This window comes from Lynx canadensis, chromosome B1, assembly GCF_007474595.2.
Source record: "Lynx canadensis isolate LIC74 chromosome B1, mLynCan4.pri.v2, whole genome shotgun sequence".
Taxonomy (NCBI): Eukaryota; Metazoa; Chordata; class Mammalia; order Carnivora; family Felidae; genus Lynx; species Lynx canadensis.
This window is the reverse complement of record NC_044306.2, coordinates 1,488,555-1,506,308: the sequence shown is the minus strand read 5'-3', so window position 1 is coordinate 1,506,308 and position 17,754 is coordinate 1,488,555. Positions and strand designations below refer to the sequence as shown.

Sequence of the window (17,754 nt, the reverse complement as noted above, 5' to 3'; positions counted from 1 at the left end):
TGGAAAGCCAGCCAGCAGGCCCCGAGTTCACCACACCAGGAAAAAGGCACCGGCGTCTTGGAAGGAAGCCTCTCGCCCAGCTCTTCCCCTGTGTGTCTGCTGGGTTGGTGGCCGGGGGTTCAGAGGGCGGCAGCAGGCCCTGGCCGAGGCTGTTAGGACGTTTCCTCTCTCTCTGCTGGAAGGAGGGCCTCTCACGGGCCCGGGGTCTTTAGCACTTCTGCAGGGAACAGGGTTATCTCAGAAGCCAGGCGCCCCCAAAGGCTCAAACTGCGGGAAAGGCTGTGCTCCCAGCCAAAGAGGCAGACACAGGAGGTGGTGCGGGTAGAGTCCAAATGGATGAGGTCAGAGCTGGGTCCCTGCAGGGGACTCCGGGACATCTGCGTGTCAGCTCAGAGAGGGGGGCTCGGAGCCACCAGCCCTGCCCAGCCACCCGGGACGGGGGGTGGGGGTGCAGAGACAGGAGGGGGGGGGCGTCCCCCACGGGTTGGGGGGAGGGAGACAGGAGGTGGGGGCAGGAGGAGATGGGGGTTGTCTCCAACCAGGATGGGGGGCAGGAGGTGCCTGTCACAGCCCCTGTCACACCCCTGTGTCCGTCTCTTACCCTAAGTTTTCCTGGCACGCCATTATCCGCTGAGCTTGTGAGCCGGGCTGGGCCCGGGCTGGGCCAGCTCCTGGAGCTGAGTCCCTCATCAGGTCCAGTCCAGGCTCGGGGCACGGAGACCCCGGGGGCTCCCTGCTGTGCAGGTGGCCGAGTGCCAAGGAGCCGAGGTGCCAAGGAGCCTGGCACCACTTAGATTTGCAGACGTACTTGCCCCCCCTCCCAGAACACGGAGCCCCCCTCCTGCCTTAACTGTTCACGAGAACCAGATGTCCTCACTTCTTGCCCGAAAGTGCACACCAATCCTGCAGGCACACCGGTCAGAGTCAACCCCACAGGACGAGTCCACACTTCCGGGTTGGCTCCTGGTCCCTTCGGGGGATGACAGCACCCACCTGACACGGGGGCGCCCTGGCCATGATGGAGGGTCTCGCCCCCGCCCCGCCCCACCCGCACTGACGTCCCTCCCCCTCGGCCAGCACCTCGGCAGGCTCGGTGGGGGGAGACGCGGCCCACATCCACCCACAGCACGGAGCACGAGGGGCCTCCTGGGCGAGCCCTGAGCTCCCGAGGCCCCTGGGCGGCGGGACGGCCGTGCGGGGGCAAGTCTCCGGGTGGCAGGTCACGGCCCACAGGGGCCCAGCGTGGGGTCGGCTGTCTGGGGAAGGGCCCCCTCTGGAAACGGGGCCAGTACTCCAGCAGCACATAAGGCTCCGGAGACAAGCACCACCCTGGGGGGGGGGGGTTACGGGAGTGCCGGGGACTTGGGCTACGCTTTACCCCTTGGGGCCGCAAGTCCAGAGCGGAGGCCGGGCGGGGCGGGTGTGCGGTGGGGGCTCCCTGGCTCACAGATGGTCTTCTCACTGTCCTCACGGTCCTCACCGGCAGAGGGGCTGGGAGCTCTCCGGGGACCCTCTCCCGTGTTGCGTTTGATCGCGGCATGGGGCGCCCACCCTCACACCTCAGCATCGCCCTCCTCCTGACGTCACCACCTTGCGGGGTGAGATTCCAACCTAAGAGTTGGGGGCACCCATCCACGGCACTGGCCCAAACCTGGTCTGACCCTGGCGGTCACAGGATGCTGCCTGGGGGCCAGGCGCCAACCACACGCGGAGCCGCTGAGGCCGCCGGGCCAGGGGGTGTGAGGGCCCCGAGGGAACGGGGCCTCGCCCCGAGGCAGGGAGGCAGGGTGGGGAGCCCGTTGGAGGAGCCAGGGTCGTGCCAGGCTCCTTGCGAACCAGGCCCTAGCTCTTGGAGCCCAGGGAAGAGCTCAGGGGCCGCAGGTGAATCGGGAGACAACTACGGCCCCAGAGAGAGGCCGCTTAGCGCCCAGAGCCCCTCACAGAGCGGGACCGCTACCACGGGAGCACCCTATGTGGCGTCACACGGGGTTTTTTCTAATGATGTCATCAATGTTACAACCTAAATGCAAACCTCCACCTGTACGGTCTCGTTCTCTCCTTATTTACGGCAGAAGAAAACCTACTGGTTTGGAGTTTTCTGAGACAGTATCAGGTCAGAGTCCTTCCGTTCCCCCGGCCCGTGAAAAGACCGAGAACCTTCACGGCTTCTGCCGCACAGACGGTACGGAGCTCGGTGGGCTGCAGACGCGGTCTTTGTGTTTTACACGAAATTCATTCAACCTGCGACATCACTCAAAATGTAAAACGGCGAGTACGTGAGTCTCTTGGAAGTGTCTCAGCTCAGCACCCACCTCAAGTCACAGCACTGTTTTCCTCTCACGCTGGGACTGTCTCTGGAACTCGTACTAAACTCCCAGGCCAGCAGGTGGCCATCCTGAACTTGAAAGGGCCCCTCAGAACCCCCCAACTGCCCCTTTGTGTTTTATGGGGAAAAAAGGCAATTCGAATACTGTATTTTTAAATAAAAAGACTTTATTTATGACTTCAGGTAGCAGCTAACAGTTTAAGAAAGCTTGGGGAGAGATTACTTTCGCGTGGGGGTATATGTGCACCTTGGGAAATATTTGGCTAAGGCATAAAATTAGCATTTTTTAGTCATCTGTAAAGTGCTGAGAAGTTTATCTCTGGTGATGCCCGCATTAATGTTCTCAAACCGCTCAGTGAGTACGACACGGAGACATAAACCCACGCTATACGGGACGGGACCCACTGCTCGCCCGCATGCCTCGACCACGCGGGGGCTTTGTGACCACAGAATGCAAGCCTGCGTGCTTGCAGGAGGCACACTGAGGCAGTGTCCCCGGCCTGTGTCCCACCCCAGCAGGGACACACCCACACTCTCTAGCACCATGAGTAACCTCACAAGGCATATTCGAAGCAGGCACCGAGGTCCAGGTCAGCAGGTGCGGGAAACACTCTGAAAGAGCTGAGGACACGCTCAGTGTGCATCTCCTATGAGAGGGAAACGTGCATTTCTAATGTGGGTATTGATACTCCTTACGAGGAGGAGGGAAGGATCTTCTGGTGTGGACGCTTGAGTCTAAATGTTGATAAGGTATTGAGCATTTTGGTTCAAAGCCGAACATTATTTGTGAAATGTTACAGACGATATATTGACTAAAACATTAACTGTTAATCTTTAATAGAAAAAAAAGGCAGTACAAAAATACTACTTTGTTAAAATACACAACACGCACATTATGCCGCTTTGGAAAACCCACTTCACTTCAGAAAGCAAATACCACAACCTGGACGGGGGGGACGTTAGCTGGCTCTCTTCAGCGTTACGGACTCTGTGCTGGAATTTAAAGATATACAATATAAATAAAAGGAGAGACTCTGAATCGAGTAAGGTTACTCTAGGAATTGTTAAGAAGTTTCTCTACGACGGAATAAGCTGTATTTCCCCATAAGTTCTGAGTCCGCGAACTCTCTAAGCAGCAGGGCCCGCGAGTGGGTGCGGAGCGTCTGTGTTTCCGCGTGGTCTGCCGTGCTCGCGAAGCACGCGGTCGCCCCCGGACGCCAACACGGCTGCAACCCGGCCTGGTCCTCTGTCCCCTCACGGGCGTCTGTGCTGGCTTCCGCTCCGGAAAACACCACCGCGACGGTATTGCACATTTCTTCCCCCAAGACGTGATTTACCCTCAACCAGTGTAGACACGGCTACAGCCCTCGGGTCGCCCGGCTTGGCCGCAAGGACGCGGCCACCCAGATGGGCCACGGACTCACGCGTTCAGCAGGGGGATCTGCCAGACCATGATGGAGGCGGCCAGCTCCTCGGGGCGCTGCGGCCGGGCCTTCCTGCTCACCCGCCGGTGGCCCTGGCCCCCGCACACCACCAGCACCGAGCTGGCTTTCGCCCTCCTGACCCGCCGCCCTCTGCTCGGCAACATGCTGGGAAGCCGCAGGAGGTCGTAGACGACGCTCTCCTCTGCTCTGGGCTCCAGGGAGCCTGAGCCCTGCGATGGGGTCAGGGACCCGGATGACGAGGAGAAATCGCTTCTGTGGGTCACGGAGCCCAGCGAGCCCCCCAGCCAGACGGCGTCTGGGCTGCTCTGACTCAGGCCGGGGCCCGGCCCCTCGCCCGGCAACACATCCTTCTGGTCTCCATCCTGGGGGTCTGCGCCGGGTGGCGGGCTGCCCGAGGGCTTGTCCTTGTCTGTTTTGAGGGCGGCGGTGGCCATGACCAGGAACTTGACGGGCCCGTTGTGTGCGTGGTAGGAGACCATGCCTCTTCCTGGGGGATGGTGGGGGGGGGGGGGGAGGGGTCATTCAGCAATCTTCAGCAATCACCGCGTGCGGCAGCCCAGAGGGGGTCAACACGCATCTGCCCCCGTCCAAACCACAGAATCCCACACACGACTGGGACACCGACTGACCACTTAACACGAGAACAGCTTCTCGCAGTCTCGTGGATTTTTAGTTAAGTCCACGAAATCTTCCAGAATGACGGGCTAGGATACAGCCCTGGTTTTCATCCACAGCAGCTCTGCCCCGACACCCACAGGGGACTTTTCACAGCAGTGAAACAGCTGTTTTCCTGTTCTCTGTATAAATGCCTTCTCACTTGCTCTACAGAAACATGTTTAATTTTTCTAAGTCTTGATTGAAAATTTAAATGCCAGGGGTGCCTGGGTGGCTCAGTCGGTTAACCATCCGACTTTGGCTCAGGTCACGATCTCGTAGTTTGTGGATCTGAGCCCTGTGTTGGGCTCTGTGCTGACAGCTCAGAGCCTGGAACCTCCTTCGGATTCTGTATCTCCTTCTCTGTGTGCCCCTCCCCCACTCACACTCTGCGTCTTTCAGTAATAAACATTAAAAAAAAAAATTAAAAAAAAAAAACGAAAACTTAAGTGCCAGAAATGTGTCAGTTTTAAGAACAAGATGCCTAAGTAAACGGCCAGTAGCTTCCTGCCATTTTCTGTTACAAAAACGTTCTAGGAGTTACTTCTGTGGTTTTAATTACATTGGGGACTTTTTGATTTAAAAGTGACGTGAATTTAATTTTAAAACATCACCTAAGGGGCGCCTGGGTGGCGCAGTCGGTTAAGCGTCCGACTTCAGCCAGGTCACGATCTCGCGGTCCGTGAGTTCGAGCCCCGTGTCAGGCTCTGGGCTGATGGCTCAGAGCCTGGAGCCTGTTTCCGATTCTGTGTCTCCCTCTCTCTCTGCCCCTCCCCCGTTCATGCTCTGTCTCTCTCTGTCCCAAAAATAAATAAACGTTGGAGAAAAAACAAAACAAAACAAAAAAAAAACATCACCTAATCCAAGAGCACGTGTCAGAAACTACCTATAGGTCTTTTTCGAAACAGAGTTTATTTCCCCCCGAACGTCCTGACCCTACGTTGTCAGGTAGGAACAGGGTGTCAGCACTTTTTAAGTGGTTCACAGGTGAGGGGTCCAGGATGGGAAGCATGTGTCCCTTTGTCACCAGATGCTTTAAGGCTGACACGAGGCCCTAGCCCTCACCTTCACCCCTCCTTGGCCAAAGCAGATTAAATCACAGGATTCTTTAGCCGGTGTGAGTGGCAGTGGCCAACTAGTAGGTGCTGGAGGGAACCTAGAGGGGGCAGGAAGGCTTGACCCCAGCTGGGGAGGTGTGATCTAAAAGTTACAGAGGGACAGACACATCATATGTTATGAGGCAATTATAGAAAATGGAAAAAAAAACAGCAAAATCACAAGTTTGGTTTTTTCAGGTACAAATTGGCAAAACTATACAGAAAAATCAACAGAACGAGGGTGTACGACTCAGGAGAATAGTCAGGTATGTTGTGAGGGAGGGGCCCCTGTGCCAGGGGCAGGGGCAGGTGCAGCGTGACCGCTTCATCAGCACGGTGCAACCTGTACGTGTTGGTTACGTGCAATTTCGTGTGTGTGCAATACAGAGCTCAGAATAAAAACTGAGATTAAGAAATGAATGACCGGGGCGCCTGGGTCGCTCAGTCAATTAAATGTCTGACTCTTGATTTCGGCTCAGGTCACGATCTCACAGTTTCGGGAGTTCAAGCCCCACATCAGGCTCTGCCCTGACGGCACAGAGCCTACTTGGGATTCTCTCTCTCTCCCTCTGCCCCTCCCTGCTCGTGCTCTCTTTCAAATAAATAAATAAACTTAAAAAAAAAATCAACAAAATTGGAATCCTTAGCACCAACAGGTGGCTCCTGAACTTAGGGAAAGATAAGTCTGTTAAAGCCCGTGGAGAAAAAAAGCTTTTTGTCTGATGTCACATGAAATACTCTAAAGTTGTCAGTAGGAAAAAACTATAGAAACAGAATCTTTATTGACATTTTGGTGAGTTTCCTACAAATCTTTTTCTTCTGAGAGTTTTTCCCACATCGCTGATGTTACATCATCAACGTAAAATTTGAGATCTTGGTTTTCCTTATGGAATTGACGTTTTGTGTGTATCATTTAAAGCTCTCCACAAACACCATTTCTACTGGCTACATCATATACCAAAATGGCAGTGCAACCATTTTCTCAACTGTCTCTTTCCCCCTAATTTTAAGTTGTTTCCTATTCCGGGCTACTAAAAATTGAATGCTGTATCGAATATCTTTTTTGCATCTTGTTTTTGTTCACAGACTCAGCTGCTTACCAAGGCAGATTTCTGAACTGAAAAATCCTGAATCCAGAAACACAAGCCTTTTCAGGCTCGTGACCTAAAATGCCAAGTTGCTTCCTGAAAATCCTGTACCCATTTGAACTCCTAGCAACGTTGTGCAAAAAAGCACACCTCACGTTGTCCAGAGGCTGGGCTTCCTTCTTGGCCACATAAAATATAAAAAGCATCCACTCCCACTGAGCAAAACCATACAAAAACGACAGAAACTAACAGGTGGCAGTAAAGGTAACATGAAAACGTGTTTGGGGGGAAAGATTCTCCCTGGGCCACTAACGGAAGCAGCAGAAAAACAAAAGCAGGAATTGATCCCAATTAGCAGACAGTCCAGAGTATGCCAGAAAAGAAGGGAAAAAAGAACCCCAGATAATCTGCACGGTTTAAGCAGACCCTCCCCTCCGGCTGCAAAGGCGCAAGGAGGCAGACGGGCTCAGCGAGCTGACGGGATGGGATGGTGCGTGCGGAGGGGTCCACTCACCGGTCACTTTGGGGATCCCCTGCAGACGAGGCACGGGCAGGGCCACCACGAAGCCCAGGCTGGTGCCGACCATGAGCAGGCCATGGCAGACGAGCAGGCTGGTCACTGACAGGCGCTGGTGCCCTGCAGGGGGCGGGGGACGGAGTCCGGTGTCTGCAGCAGGTGGGGGGCGGGGCAGGTGCTCACCCCCACCCCCCGGAGCGCTCCCCGCCCAGCCAACCCCCTCCCCACCGGCAAGCGGCTCTCCAGCTACACACTGCACTCAGTCCCTGCCCATCCAGGAAGAGGAAGGCCGCAAGCCGAGCGTCGTTTCGGCCCTCCCCACCCCTGCCTCCTAGAAGGAGAGGCCTCGCCTCACAGGTGACACAGAACTAACACGCGATCTGTGTTCTGTGTTCTACATCACGCGCCCAGCACGACTCCCCTACAAGTGCCCCGCGGCACAGCTCATCAGTGACGGCAGGTGGCACGGAGCTAACACGTGATCTGTGTTCTATGTTCTATGTCATGCACCCAGCACGACTCCCCTACAAGCTCATTGGCAGCTCATCAGTGACAGCAGGTGACACGGAGCTAACGCGCATTCTGTGTTCTATGTTCTACGTCATGCGCCCAGCACAACTGCCCTACAAGTGCCCCGCGGCACAGCTCACCAGTGACAGCAGGTGACGTGGAGCTAACACGCGTTCTATGTTCTATATTCTACGTCATGCCCCAGCACGACTCCCCTACAAGCGCATTGGCACAGCTCATCAGTGACAGCAGGTGACACGGAGCTAACGCGCATTCTGTGTTCTATGTTCTATGTCATGTGCCCAGCACAACTCCCCTACAAGTGCCCCGCGGCACAGCTCATCAGTGACAGCAGGTGACACGGAGCTAACACGTGATCTGTGTTCTGTGTTCTACGTCATGTGCCCAGCACGACTCCCCTACAAGCTCATTGGCAGCTCATCAGTGACAGCAGGTGACACGGAGCTAACACGTGATCTGTGTTCTGTGTTCTACGTCATGTGCCCAGCACGACTCCCCTACAAGTGCTCGTCGGCACGGCTCATCAACGACAGCAGGCCACACCCCAGGCTTCTGTCGGGACGGGGAAGGACGTGGGACATGGTTTGGGAAATGTCATATGAAACGGTGGCACCAGGAAGGCCTTCACGGCAAGGCCCTTGGATCAGTTTGGGTTACAGCCACGGCCCTGTGGCCCAGAAGTGCACGGGGCCGCCTGGCTGGTCTCCTGTGGGCCTCTGCCCTGAAGGGTGCCGGGGGTGTCTGCGTGATCACCACCACTCCGCGGGTGGCATCACTCTGAGCGAGACACACGGCGACCCCCGGCCTCTCTCTGCCAGCTCGAAAGCCGGCGTGTGGACCAGACGGCGTTCCTTGTGTGTGAGGCCACGGTGGCACCTAAGCTGACATGACCCCATCCTGCACAGACAAGGTTCCTTCCAACATCTCTGCATCGACCTCAAGTTCACCTCCCGTAAGAAACATGGCAACAAGTGGCCTGGTACCAAGGCCAAAGCTACATTAACACGACCGTTTTTACGAATTTTTTTGCAATGGCAAAAAACAAACAAGAAGGGGTGCCTGGGGGGCTCAGTCGGGTAAGCATCTGATCCTTGGTTCCGCTCAGGTCATGATCTGGCGGTCTGTGAGTTCAAGCCCCGCGTCGGGCTGTGCGCCGACAGCACGGAGCCTGCTTGAGATTCTCTGTCTCCCTTTCTGCCCCTCCCCACTGGTACACACTCTCTCTTCCACTCTCTCTGAAAATAAGTAAATAAGCTTAAAAACACAACATCTACAATGAACAAAGATTTGGTTTTGCTTCTCAACACAGACTTACATCCTGTTTTACAAGCTCATGATGGTTTACGTTCCCAGGACTTCCGAACGTCTGACTGAGGGACGTCGTTCTGGAGATGGGTGGGTGCTGCGTGAATTCTGTACACACCACAGAGCACAGGTGCACAGGCACCGTCAGACGTGATGGGGCCAGCGGACGCGGCTGAGGGATGAGATCCTCAGCACCGTTCACAACCGCCATCAACGGGCGACAAGCTGGGGGGTGTCCACATGCTCGCGGTAGATACTCCAACAGAGGCAGGGAGCGGGGGCAGCACAGAGCCTCTAAGAGTGGGAGGCAACGCTTCAGCAGGGTCCCTCTCTCTGCACCGGCACCCAGAACACCCCACAGGCAGCGGACAGGGCCCAGCCGCTGGTTAACCCGGGATTAGCTGCTGGCTAACCCAGGATTAGCTGCTGGCTAACCTGGGATTAGCTGCTGGCTAACCCGGAATTAGCTGCTGGTTAACCCGGGACCACTTAATCCAGGACGGCAGCAGGAACCAGGATACCAAACCCCATCCTCAGTTTTGCTTCCTAATTCACAAATCATCTTCAGTCTGGTTTAATTTGCTGACTTCCCCTAGGATGTGGTCATTGAGTATTTCTTTTTAAATTACACTGATTTTACTTTTTTTTTAATCCTAATTTGGCCATCATACGTGGCCACGTCCCTCCTGGAAGGCAATGCGTTCGCTCCGTGGGGACACAGAAAGGCTGACTTCACATGACCTCTCAGAACTTCTCCGTCAAAACAGTCTCCCTGGAATATTCTAGACAAAGCAGCAAAACGTGCCGCCTGCATCGTGGGGTAAGTAACTGAGTGGGAGCCCCAAGGAACAAGGCCCCGTTACACGCTTTCGCTGTAAACTCTACACCAGCAATCTGCTCTCCAAGGTGTGTGTGCTCATCCGGAGGCTGTGTTGTCCCGTGTTCGACCGCGTGAGGGCCGATGTGCTGTACGTCACGGAGCCTGGGTGTGATGGTTTTCAGAACAGAGCTCTACCCAGAGGCAGCAGACGTGGCCCACTCAGCACAGCCGTGTCCTCCTCCAGGAAAAGCACGCTGGGGCCTCCAAGAATTATTCGGGTTCCATGAAGTTCTGTTAACTCCCAAGACAGGTGTGAATTACCAGTGTATCAATTTTGTGTTTGATTTTTGTTCTTTCTGGCTTGGGCAGTCTTCATCTCCAGAACCTACTGGAATTTCATCGTCCGGTAAGGGCACAAAAGGGTAACTTCACATATTCCTGCCACGTGTACACAACGAAACCCATGTGGGCAACCCACGAACACGACTCTCGGATGGAGGCTCCGGGTACGTGCCAGCACTGGACGTGCAGGAGTGCGGGAAAGCCGCCGGCAGTCACAGGCACCAGTGTCCAGAGAACGACACAGCCCAGCGGCCTCCAATCGGCGCACCTCCGTGCCTATAGCGTGAACACCGAGTCCCCCGAAGCCGCAGCCAACTAACGCTTGTCTCCAGGAAGCACCGGCCTGAGGGTAAGACCACCGGTAAAAGTTCAAGGGAAGACGTGGGGCTTGGGCCTTCTCATTCTCTACATCACAAAATGCAACGAGAATCAGACCAATTTGGGGGCACCTGGGTGGCTCAGTCGGTTGATGTGGACTCCGGTCATGTCTCAGGGTCGTGAATTTGAGCCTTTGCATCAGGCTCTGTGCTGATAGCCTGGAGCCTGCCTGGGGTTCGCTCTCTCTCCGCCCCTCCCCTGCTCTAGTGCGCGCCTGCTTGCTCTCTCTCTCTCTCAGAATAAATAAATAAACTCAAAAATTTTTTTAAACATCAGACCAATTCTGGACCACGTCTTTCTGAGGACTGTACCCCACAGCCACTGAGGAGATGAGACAAAGACAACAACATTCCGAGCGTAGCGGACTTTGCTCTAACCACCCACCCCCCTCCAAGGCCGCTACACAACCTTCACGGAGAGTCTGAGACGCAGGTCAGGCGTAAGATGCCCCCAGACGTTGGTGAAATTCGGGAGGACACGCGTCACCCGAAGGCTCCCGCCCCGATCTGGCCTGGAGGCTTGCTGGTTCTCCACAGCCTGACGGCGACACGGGAATGAAGACCCACGACCGAGGGGACGTGTGCTGTGACCACAAGGACAGAGCCGAGCCCCATCGGACGCCGGCGTCCGGCCTGCGGAGGGTGGGCTCGGGGAAGCGTCTCACCGCACAGCCTCTCAGTCCCACCAGAGCCCAGGTGGGTCTGTGACAGCACAGGAGAGCCACGCAGAGGGAGGCAAGAGAGTCATTGACTGGAGGGTGAAACCAGTCACGAAAACGCTCGTGAGAAATGAAGGAAACACCTCCATGTGTGGGTCTGTAAACGCAGCGTGGACGTGAGGCCAAGTGAGGACAGGGACAGAGCTCAGCCCTACGAGAAGGGGCCCAGCCCGTGGCACTTGTGGGCTAGCCTGTGGGGGGTCTGGAACCGCCTCGACCTTGAGCAACAAGGGCAAGATGGCAGCAGGTCCGGGGCTCCCCTGGGGCTGCTTGGCCAGTGAGGCCAGCAGGGCCGCGGGGTCAGGACTCTGGGGGCACAGAGGGCAGTCCCCCGGACGGGCCGGCCGCTCACGGGCACGATGACAGCCTGCCCGACACACCATCTGATACGACGGATCCAGACTGCACACACCTGCTCCACCAGCTGGCGTGCAAAAGAGAACACACCAGGTCCCCAGGGAAGTGCCCGTAAACCAGCGTTTTCTTATACGCAAGCTCGGAAGTTGTGTCAATCTGTGCTCCTCGCGAAACAAAAGCGCCCTATGTTACTTAAGAAACGATGTGGGGGCGCCTGGGTGGCGCAGTCGGTTAAGCGTCCGACTTCAGCCAGGTCACGATCTCGCGGTCCGGGAGTTCGAGCCCCGCGTCAGGCTCTGGGCGGATGGCTCGGAGCCTGGAGCCTGTTTCCGATTCTGTGTCTCCCTCTCTCTCTGCCCCTCCCCTGTTCATGCTCTGTCTCTCTCTGTCCCAAAAATAAGTAAACGTTAAAAAAAAAAAATTAAAAAAAAAAAAAAGAAACGATGTGTACACAGCTCGTCCTATGGATTAAATCTCCCGACCACCACACATGCGTGCACATGTGGAAACCATGAAGTGGAGAATGCGTTAGCTTGGTTGCGGTGAGCCCTTCACGACGTGCACACGTGTGCAAACAACGAGCCACACGGCCGGTGCGGTTTTACGTGCCAGTCACCCCAGTACAGACACGAAACACAACCAGGGAGCAGCTGTCCCTCGCTCGCTGAGCCCCAAACAAACGTGTCTTGTCGCCGTCCCTGCTTCCCACTGTCCTCTCTGCCCCCAGCCGGCCCGCCTTCCAACTGCAGTGTACTTCCCCTGGTCAGAGGCCAGCCTTTCTGGAACCTGAACCCAGACTATTCATTTCTCAATGCGTCAACGGTGACCGTTCCTCCAGTACCTTCCGCTCAAGCTACAGACATCTTCAACACTGTCACTGACCCATCTGCCACCAACCCACCAAGTAGCCACCAACCCACCGCCAACCCACCACCAAATCTGCCCTGAGTCTGGAAGATTCTGAGAACTTGTTTCACTACCGACATGAGCAGGGGACCCAGACAACTTCTAAGAGCTTTTTTCCACGCTTACGTACTTGCAGAATTTAAATGTCATCCGACACGTAATCCCGATTAAGAGGCAACTTGATCGGGGTTCTCTAACCTGCTCAGCCTTTCGTGATGAACTTTTCCAAAGTCAATCCTAAATTCAGTGCCTTTACTATCGTGGTTCCCCCTGCTCTCAAACACCAGCAGCACAGCTCCTCCTTCACACGTACACACACACACACACATACACACACACGCACAGGTGTGGTGCACACACCACACCCACACTCACCCACACCCACACTCACCCACACCCACACTCACCCACACTCACGCGTGCAAGCACGCTCACGTACACACAACAGCACTCCAGGTACACACACACTCTCACCGCCTGCGAGCACCCATGCACACAACACCCCCAGGTGCATACAACGTGTGCACACGCATGCACACCAGCATTCAGGCTGTGCGCGTGGCCGTCCCCCGCCCGGTGCTCCTCTCCTGGCCGCTTGGATATGCACTGCAGGGCTCTCTGCGCGCCTGATGCCCCCTCTGACTCTGCACAATCCTCTCATCTCGTGACGCTGGTACCTGACTTTGTCTGTCCTGTCCCCCTGTCCCTCATCGCTCGCCGGGAGGGCAAAGTCCCAAACAGGCCCCTTTCCCAACTCGTCGTCCGCATGCCAGCCCCTCCTTCCAATTTCCCACGTGGCTCCTTTGCTCAGCACCACACATGCTAGCTTCCTCCAAGCCGGCTCTGTGGGACCCGGTGTCGCTGATGACTTCACGTTCTTCCCGAAAACCGAGGCCCCAAATCTCAGGCTTTCTGGCCCTTCCTCTCCCCAATCGGTCCCGCCGCAGGTGACTCCGCTCACTGCCGCTTGCCAGGGTGCGTCCCTCGGGACCACAGGACGGCCCGCCACCCTCCCGTCCTCGCAGCCCGCTGCCGGGAAGCCCCTTCCACACTCATGACCGCACAACCTTCCCGGCCTCCTCCTTCCCTCTGCCCCTCCGCCCTTGCACAGCAGCCACCTGCTTATGCACGTCCGTCACACGCGGACGTGCCCCAGCTACAAGCCCGCACACACCAGCGATGCGTTCCGCGTACGACCTACACGCATGCAGGCACCAGGTACGCGCTCACACACACTAGCTGCACGTTCGTTTACACATGACATACACACACGTTAACTACACGCCTATATGTACCAGATACGGGAATACACTCTAGCTCCATGGGTGTCCGTACCAGCTACACGAAATACAAACGTATACATACTGGCTAGAAACTTATACACACTGGCCACAGACTGGCAACATGGTCCTCGCATGTGCTAGGTGCCTGTTTGCACTTACTGGCTACAGGCTTATGTACACACTTGCATGCGTGTTTATGCAGACAGGCATGTGCATACGCACACTAGGTACGCGTTCACACGTGCCAGCCACGTGCACACATATAGCAGCCACGTGAATCTACCCACGAGCTACATGCACACGCACACGCAAGCCACACATGTATACACACTCGCCACCCAGACACACACACACACAAGCTACTTGCCACCCCACAGCCGCACCCCTGCACCTTTGCTGGTTTTGTCCCCCGTCCCACCCCCCCACCCCCGCTAGCGGCATCCTTCCTGCTCTGTGCCTGGTGGCCTCCCAGCCGAGAAGCTGCGTCTCTGGCTTCCCTTGGGAGCTGTCCCCGCCCCAGCAGATCTTTTCCTCCTCTCTGTTCTTCAGCTTGCTCCCAGGGTGGAGTCTTACCAGGCTTAACTGGCGCACACGGGCTATGATCAACGGCTCCTGACCTACAAAAGTGGTGCTTGAATGCGGTTCCATGCCAGCACACAGAGTCGCGGTGCGCACAGCGCCCTCGCCCGGAAGAGCCGCGCCTGGAATGGCCGCGCTTGCGCGCCAGCGCCCTCGCCCGGAAGAGCTGCGCCTGCGCGCCACATCCCCCGCCGTGTCCTCCCTCGGGGGACCCCCCCCCCCGCCCCCGGGTGCAGTTACCTGGCAGCATATGGTGCACAGGCGTGGCTATGTTGATGTCCTGCAGATGCTTGAGCGTCTCCGTGTGGAAGAGGCGGAGCGTGGACCCAGAGGTGAAGGCGATCCAGATCCCCACGCCGGCGACGACCATGTGAGAGACCACCATGCCTTCTTCCTGGTGGGCGTCCAGCTGATTCTGGAGAGATCGAGGAGAAGCGGTGGACGGGGCAGCGGGTGCGCCTGGAGCCCCGCCCACCGCGGAGGCAGATCCGGCAGTCCCCGGGTGGGGGGGCGAGAGCAGGAAGGCAGGAGGGACAGAGGGACGGAGTGGGCAGAGGGACGGAAGGCCCGTGAACAGGGAGACACGATGGCCAAAGGAGGCTGGCCAGCGCCCCCGACTTTGGTGGGGAGTCAGCAGCCCTCCCCCAAATCTCGAGCAGGAACGGAGGTCCACACCCCGGCCTTGGGTGGCCCCGAGATGGCCTGTCTGACCCCACCGCTCCCAGCGCTCCTGGGCTGCCCATGGTGTCTGGGTTTGCAGTCGCCCCTGGCTTGCCCACAAAGGCCACCCGCTACTTCTCTGTGTGACCAGGTCCTTCCTCCCGGGCTTCTGGCCGAGCTCTGCCCCGTCCACATCTCCATCCGGACAACCCTGCTCTATGGGGACCCACGGGGGCAGATTTTGTGACTTGGTCCCAGCGCGGATGGGCCAGCACTGGGCAGCTGGCGGTGTCGTCTGCTAGGTCTGGAGGAGGGGTGTGAGCCTGGAGACTCCGTGTGAAGACACGGGGTCCTCAGGGCAGACCAAACCCCACACGGTCCTCCAGATGGAAACACTGGAGGCCGAGCCACACGGGAAACAGGTGGGCTTACTTCTCTGACTCAAGGGCTGGTCCCAAAAGTCTAAGCGCAGGGGGGGCTGTGTAGAGCCCGCTGAACTGCCCGCCTTCCCCGGCTGCTCCTCTTGGGCTCATGACATGGGGGTCACTACTCCCTGGGGGAGGAAGGCACATCCGGGGGGAGGGTCGTGCATGTTACAGAAGCTCGGGAATCAAGGAGCAAAGCCACGTTCTGTCCTTGCTGCGGACACTCCAGGAAAGACAACATAGCACAGGTTGCTGGCCCTCAATCCCGGTTTCTAATTCAGCAGGCTGAGGGTGGGGCCCAGAACTAGCATTTCCAGAATGTTCCGAGGGCCCACCGATGCTCCACACCCCCTTTTTTCCACTGCTTTTCGGCAAGTTACTTTATCCATTCACTGCAGTTTGTCCTCCTTTCCGTCCCGAGTCACGTCACACGCGGCCTTGACGTGCTCCCAAGATGCCGCGGGCACATCTCCGGTGCTGCTGGTGCACGCTGTCCGTGACTGCCCGCTGACGTGTCTCCTGCACTTCGCGGCCGGTGGCCTGTCCTCCCAGAACCAGCTCGTCCTGCAGGCCTGCGGGTCCTGCGGGCCCCCCGCCCACGTGCGCGGTCTCCAGCGGCACCCCCTTCAGAGGGGCCGGCAAACCGGCCTCCAGAGAGCACGGACTTCCTGACATCGGTGGCTCACCATCCACCCAGCGTGGTGGTAGCCCTGCCCCGGCCAGACGTGGCTGCTGTCGTGGGACACCTCCCACCCTGGCGGCCGTCTGCGATGCTCACAGGGACCGAGGAATAGCCCTAAGCTCATCCGTAATGAACGTGAGGTCCCTTCCGACCCCACCTGTGCCGCCCTCTCTTCCCACCAGGCTCTCAGGCTCCCCCGACCTTTCTCGCACGTGACTGGCCTCCCTCCTCACAGGCTCTACGTCGTCTCCTTCCAGGAATTCTGCTCAGCTGGGACAGCCGGCGGCATAGGGCTCTCGGGCAGAAATAACCCAGCGTTTCTGTCCTGCCCTGTGTGTCCCTGGCATCAAAGCCACGATTCCGCTCTTTCCTGCCAGCTGCCTGGCGCGGCCAGAGCCACCGCGGGCTGACTTTCTGCCACCTGCAGGAGGTGGGGTCTTGCAGGACGCTGGACTGGCACATCAAGGACAAGCCACAGAGAAGCTAGTTGTGGTCCAACGGAAAGTGCATCGACCTCGAGCCCGTCTGGGACCCGGCGCGTCCAGGTGCGGCACCTGGTGACTTCCCGAAGGCCTGCTGTCCTATGCCGCCCTCGGGGGTCTGGCGCAGTCTAACACCGTCCACCCAGGCCCGCACGGACTCGGTGTTACTCTGACCGCGGTCAGCCCACGCTCTGTGACGTGAAGGAGCTCCTACAACGGGCGGGAGGCTTACGGTCCACCTTCTGAGGTTACAGAATCTGCCACCAAGCGTGTCCATGAACAGGTTTCACGAACGTCTTGAAATGTGTCTCAATGAGTGCTGGCAAAATGTCTTCAAGCCCCTGTCCTGGCTGAACCGGTGACCCTTCCTAAGGAGAGTCTAGACAAATATCTTTGGAAGTCCATGATGACTAAAGTTGATCACGAGTTTGTGGAGATTGGCAACAGTCATTCCAAAATGCCCTCAGGGCCCTCACGGGGATGCCGGGGACCCTCCCCTGAACAGATTCCTTTCTCTACCACCTTGGGTGTGATGCTCAGAGGAATTTTTATCTGTGACAGGATTTGTTTCATTGGCGGAAAAAAAAAACAAAAAACCTTTGCTATCTGAGTTCATTTAGAGTAGAAGCCAGAGACGGTCACGTGTAGACAGAAAATAATTAGGTACGTGCAACTTTTAATAAAAAAAGAAATATATAAAATGGGCAAAAAATTCAAAGGTATAATAAGTAAAATTCTTTCTCTCTCTCATCCCTGCTACCCTGCTTAGGACGGCTTTTTGTGTGTCTCCGAAAGTACACACACGTGCACGTGTTAAGCAACTGCTAACAACAGGTAATACATAAAGCGCTCTGCGGGCACCCTCTGTACGTGTATGTTCACACAACAACACTCTGCAACCTGCCCCTCCTCCGCTTAACTGAACACCGGTCAGCGCTGCCCGCTCATTCTCTCCTGCCACTGCCAGGTATGACGTTCTTTACCTAGTTCCCCCAACTGGTGCTCGTTGGGTATTTTCAATTATTCGTGGTATCACACAACGCGGCGATACGTGACCTCACCCACACACGCATGAGCTTATCTAAGGAGCAAACGTCTAGCGGTGGCATTGCCAGGAAAAGGACTGAGCCCTTTGAATGCCAGACGCCAACGCGGGATT

The 17,754-nt window shown here is 56.9% G+C and overlaps 1 protein-coding gene across 4 annotated transcripts in view; it reads right to left on the bottom strand.

The window, feature by feature from the left end:
• Positions 1 to 3,063: 3,063 nt before the first annotated feature.
• Positions 3,064 to 17,754, bottom strand: part of ARHGEF10 (Rho guanine nucleotide exchange factor 10) — a 97,996-nt gene continuing 83,305 nt past the window's right edge. For all 4 annotated transcript variants that reach the window (XM_032592796.1, XM_030312046.1, XM_032592794.1 and 1 more), the window contains 3 exons: positions 14,587 to 14,761; positions 7,125 to 7,247; positions 3,064 to 4,258 (listed from right to left, as the gene is read on the bottom strand). In XM_032592796.1, the coding sequence (XP_032448687.1) occupies positions 3,747 to 4,258; positions 7,125 to 7,247; positions 14,587 to 14,761 (810 nt within the window). In that variant the 3' untranslated portion in view covers positions 3,064 to 3,746. The remainder of the gene's footprint in view (positions 4,259 to 7,124; positions 7,248 to 14,586; positions 14,762 to 17,754) is intronic.